The 5,575-nt window shown below is 38.2% G+C and overlaps 2 protein-coding genes across 2 annotated transcripts; both read left to right on the top strand.

Annotated features, from left to right (window-relative positions):
• The first annotated feature begins 185 nt into the window (after window positions 1-185).
• On the top strand, window positions 186-2,360 carry LOC119664918. The gene has a single exon (XM_038074266.1). The coding sequence runs from the start codon at window positions 186-188 to the stop codon at window positions 2,358-2,360; it is 2,175 nt and encodes a 724-aa protein (XP_037930194.1).
• Window positions 2,361-4,245: 1,885 nt separating this feature from the next.
• On the top strand, window positions 4,246-5,340 carry LOC119664919. Its single transcript, XM_038074267.1, has one exon. The coding sequence runs from the start codon at window positions 4,246-4,248 to the stop codon at window positions 5,338-5,340; it is 1,095 nt and encodes a 364-aa protein (XP_037930195.1).
• Window positions 5,341-5,575: the final 235 nt, after the last annotated feature.

The raw sequence follows: 5,575 nt of genomic DNA, 5'->3' as shown, positions 1-5,575 counted from the left end.
ATCTCCTACTTGGAGCTGAGTTTTCTCATCAACTATTGTCCATCGGCCAAATAAACCTTGGCAGAGGTCTCCCCATCCTACAGAACACATTGCTTGGGTGGCTTGTGGTGGGAAAAATATCTAACCAAAATTCAATTATTTCACCACAAGTTTGTGGAATATGCTCTGAAGATGAGCAAGATACGATGAAGGTTATCGAGCGGTTCTGGCAACTAGATGAACCAGAAAAGGCAAACAAAAATCTGTCTCCTTCCGAAGAGTTGTGCGAGTCTCATTTTGCAACTTATATGAAAAGGAATCAAGACGGTCAATTCAGTGTCAGATTACCCTTCAAGCAAGATCCATCGTTGCTTGGTGAGTCAAAACACATTGCCATTAACAGGTTTTTAGCGTTGGAAAGAAGACTCGATAAGGATGTAATACTCAAAACACAGTATGTACAGTTCATGAATGAATATGCTGATCTCGGACACATGGAAAGGGTTGACATCAACCAAGTCAATCCTCATTATGTCATCCCACATCATGGCGTTTTACGGCCCGATAGCAGCACCACGAAATTAAGAGTGGTATTTGATGCATCGTGCAAGACGAGTAGTGGACTATCGTTAAATGATACAATGTTTACTGGCCCTACAATTCAAGAGGAATTGTTTGCGATTTTACTTCGATTCAGGTGCCCAAGATTTGTCTTTTGTTCTGACATTCAAAAAATGTACAGACAAATTATTATTCAGCCCGAAGATCAAAGATATCAATTAATAGTCTGGAGAAGCAATAATAACGAACCCTTACAATTTTATCGATTAAAAACAGTCACCTATGGAACACGATCAGCCCCATATCTGGCTACTAAATGCTTACAACAGTTGGCGAAATCTGAGTTGCAAAAATATCCACTAGGTGCAGCAGCACTAAGTAATGACTTCTACGTAGATGATTGCCTAAGTGGATCAAATAGTCTCCAAACTGCCAAAGATATACAAACTCAGTTAAAAGGTTTGTTGGAATCAGCAGGATTCAAGCTAAGTAAATGGTGTGCCAACCATCCGTCACTTCTTCAAAATATTGCAAAAGAAGATCAAGAAGTTGATTTGGACTTTCAAAGTGACGACGCAACATCAATCAAAACATTAGGATTGACTTGGCAACCAAAAGAAGATCAATTTCGCATAAAATTAAAACTGGATCCACTAAAAATCATTACTAAAAGAACCATTACTTCGAACCTAGCCAAAATTTTCGACCCATTAGGACTACTAGGTCCAGTACTCGTAACAGCAAAAATACTAATTCAGGACCTATGGCAACTACAATTAACATGGGACGAAGCAGTACCAACCGAAATATACACTAGGTGGACTACCTTTTATGACGATCTACAAGTACTAGATCAATTTAAAATAGATCGTCATATATTCGGAAAACAGATGCCAGCACTTGAATCAATACAATTGCACGTATTTTGTGATGCTTCACAAAAGGCATACGGAGCCGCAGTCTACGTTCGAGCGAAACTAATGGATGGTCGACTAATAAATAGATTGTTGTGTTCCAAGTCTCGTGTTGCTCCACTCAAAAAACAAACGATTCCAAGGTTAGAACTGTGTTCAGCTCTATTAGGAGCGACATTGATGAAAAAGGTTAAGAACAATATAAATCATGATGTAGCAACATATTATTGGACTGATTCAGAAATCGTTCTATTCTGGATCAATTCTTCATCAGCAAGGCATCAACAATTCATAGCAAATAGAATCAATGCAATTCAGGAAATTAGCTTGCCTAATCAATGGCGTCACGTAAGATCTAAGGACAACCCAGCTGACTCATTATCACGGGGTATCAAGCCAGCTCAATTACTCGAAAATAACTTGTGGTTATACGGTCCACTCTTTCTTCATGGTTCCGAAAGCAACTGGCCTGGCGAATTCAATAAAACTCTCTGTATTGATCCGGTGAATCCTGAATGGAAACAAACGACAAGGGAAGTGGCCTTAATCTCAACTGATTACGATATCCATTGGATCGATAGAATCAATCACAGGAATTCATTTAGAACTCTACTACATACGGTGGGATATATGCTGCGATTTGTAAATCGGGCAAGGCGAACCAATTTAAGCAATATCACTATGGCTCTAAGCCCTATGGAACTGGAGCTGTCACTCAGGCATATAGTGAAGTACATACAACAGTCAGAACTAAAAGAAGAATTAAATCAGTTAGAACGCAACCAAACAGTAAAACCTGCAAGTACACTTGCTGGACTGATGCCATTTTTAGATGAACACAAGATAATTCGCGTGGGGGGAAGGTCAGAAGCATCATCACTGACATATGATGAAAGCACCAGATAGTCCTTCCATACAATAACCCTATTGTAAAACTGTAAATGAAAAACATACATGAACGAAATATGCACTGCGGCGGTCAAGCACTGCTGGCAGCAGCGAGACAAAAATTTTGGCCGATCAAGGGTAAAATTATGGCAAGATCAACTATTCACCATTGTGTTCGTTGTACTAGATGTAAACCAGTTACTTTTGAACAAGTCATGGGAAGTTTACCAAGGCATCGAGTACAGCCAAACAGGCCATTTTTTAATACCGGAGTTGACTTCTGCGGGCCTTTTTGGGTGCATTATAAGGTGAGAGGAAAACGTCCGCATAAGGCATACCTAGCAGTTTATTGTTGTTTTGCGACAAAGGCAGTACACTTGGAACTGGTAAGCGACTTGACAACAGAAGCATTTATCGGATCATTAAAACGTTTTATCGCACGACGCGGATGCTGCCAAAATATATACTGTGACAATGCAACGAATTTTGTCGGTGCCTCTAACAAGTTGCAGGAATTAACAACAACAATCCATTCCAATGTAGCTCAGGAACAAATAACAAAAACTTGCAGCAACAAGGGAATAGCATTTCACTTCATCCCTCCTCGTGCACCTCATTTTGATGGACTATGGGAAGCAGCGGTTAAATCAGCAAAGTACCTATTGGTCCGAAGCGTTTCAACTGAAACGTTAACGTACGAGGAACTCGAAACCGTCATTATAGAAATAGAAGCTATTTTAAACTCACGACCTTTAACACCAATGTCGTCTAATCCAAATGATTTGCAGGCTCTCACACCAGGTCATTTCTTAGTTGGTGATGCACTAACAGCACCCGTAGACGCAACATGTGAAAAGGTAAAATCATCTCTTTTGAATAGATGGAATCTGGTTGCACACTTAAAACAAGAGTTTTGGAAAAGATGGCGGGCAGAGTACCTAATGGAACTACAGGTTCGAAACAAGTGGCGTGAAGAATGCAAAAACATTGAAGAAAATACACTGGTGATCCTTAAAGAAGATAATGTACAACCTTTGCAATGGCCTTTAGGGCGAGTAATGAAGACATATAAGGGTAATGATGGATTTATACGAGTCGTAGATGTCAAAACCGCAACAGGCATGTTAAAGCGACCAATTCACAAACTAGCCCCCTTATTTCCTGAAAACAAACCTATTAAAACACAGGAGAATCGCCATAACAAAGAAGAACGAATGGACAATGAGATAGTCCCACGAAAACAAAGACGTGTGTCCTCCAATATAAAATTAACTACAGTACTGATATCTCTACTTTTACTCCCGATTGTTCTTTGTTCACCAGTAAACGTAACTGAACTTCGCTCCGCTCCTGGCATACATTTTGAACAAGTAGGAACAACAAAATTGATAACATCCCACTGGAAAATGATAATCTATTACGATTTAGCTCCATTTAATACAGAGCTGGACATACTAAAGGATTCAACGTTGAATCTTTTGAAGCTATGTGATCAAAGCAACTTAAATTCAACATGCAAGTTTGTGGTTCATCATTTCCAGCAAGCAGAAAGTGAATTGAGAACAGCATTTGAATTTATGTCAAGCGCCCGAAATAAGAGAGGGGCAATCGATTTAGTTGGGAATATAGCAAGTTCCCTGTTTGGAGTACTCGATTCCAATTATGCAAGTGACATGTCGAAGACGATCAAAACCCTAGAAGATCATGATGACAAACTCAAACATCTGCTCAAAAATCAAATATCAATAATTGACTCCACAATTAACGTTATAAAAAAAACCAGATAAGTCTCAAAAATAATTTCCAGGGTATAGAGACTCAATTAAACGCGATCTCCAAAAGGTTAGTTAAGGACGAACATGACCAATTATATGGCAATATTATTAACATGCTGAGCATCCAAATGACAATCGCCACGATAAATTTGCAACGTACGCAATCCACAATCATGGATGTTCTCATTGATAGTCATCACGAAAAAATTAACCCGCTTCTAATTACGCCGCAACAGTTAATAACGGAAGGAGAAAAAATCCGAGCACATTTACCGTCTCATTTACAATTTCCAGTAGAACAAGATGATATATTAACTCTTTATAAGCTGATGCAAGTAACTGGGCAGGTATCAAGTGACCATGTAATATTCAATATTATGATACCACTCGTTGAACGAAAAACCTTTGAAATATTTCATGTAGTACCTGTGATCTCTAGCGCGACCAAGGTATTAACGTCAATAAAGCCATCAACAGAATATCTGGCTATCAATTCTCACAAGGATGAATACTTCCCCATAACAAAATTAGCACTGCAATCGTGTATTACAACTGAAGAGGACTCATACCTTTGCTCAAATGTTCAATCTATTTATCGTCGTGGAGCAAATGTGTGCAAGTGTGAAATCAATTTGTACAATAATGGAACAGGTGACGAATGCAAAATAGTTGAATTAAAGGAAACTACCATTTGGACTCAGCTGAAACACAAAAATCACTGGATATACGCTACCAAATATCCGATGCAACTCAATGCAGTATGCGGTTCGAATGCATTTCCAGTGATACTGAATAGTACCGGCATGGTAAAAATTGCATCAAATTGTGTCATCAGAGACAACACGGTTCTTATTCAAGGACACCAAGTCATAACAAGTCTGCTCAAATCAGCATATACGAGCATAGGAATTTCAACACCTGAAATTAAGCTATCTAAGCGGATAAACAATTCTGAAATTGAATATCTTCCACAATTAAGAGAACTAACAATTCTGCAAAAACAACTAACGAAGGATACATTACCTGAACTATCATCAAAGGTACAGCAAACTGAAAAGCATAGCTTGTCAGTGGGGTACGCAGCCTTGTTTTTGATTATTGGAATCATCATCTTAAAAATAACTAAACTAATACGAAAAAATCAGACGCAAGGTCAACCGAATGTTCAGACACCTCAGCCGCTTCCAAGATCAAGGTCAACATTTGATATCACAACAACATAAAGATGACATCACTCTAGTTGAATTAAAATTCAACGCGGGGGAGGATATGTTAAGTATTACATTTATTTTGTCTTTTGCTGACCCATGATAAAATGCATTTAACGTAATCGTAATATATTAATAGGTTATATTTTTGCTGATTAGTGTTTATTTTATAACTAGGGCAAGAACACATTTTAAATAATTTATTGTTCATTGTTTTGGTAAATATTTTATGTAATTTGCTTGCTATTAA

This window comes from Teleopsis dalmanni, unplaced genomic scaffold (genome assembly GCF_002237135.1).
Source record: "Teleopsis dalmanni isolate 2A unplaced genomic scaffold, ASM223713v2 unscaffolded_contig_2933, whole genome shotgun sequence".
NCBI lineage: Eukaryota > Metazoa > Arthropoda > Insecta > Diptera > Diopsidae > Teleopsis > Teleopsis dalmanni.
This window is presented reverse-complemented; position numbering and strand designations above follow the sequence as displayed.

What these genes read in the sequence shown, in the direction of transcription:
- LOC119664919 (XM_038074267.1), top strand. Translation starts at nt 4,246, where the DNA reads ATGACAATCGCCACGATAAATTTGCAACGTACGCAATCCACAATCATG.
- LOC119664918 (XM_038074266.1), top strand. Translation starts at nt 186, where the DNA reads ATGAAGGTTATCGAGCGGTTCTGGCAACTAGATGAACCAGAAAAGGCA.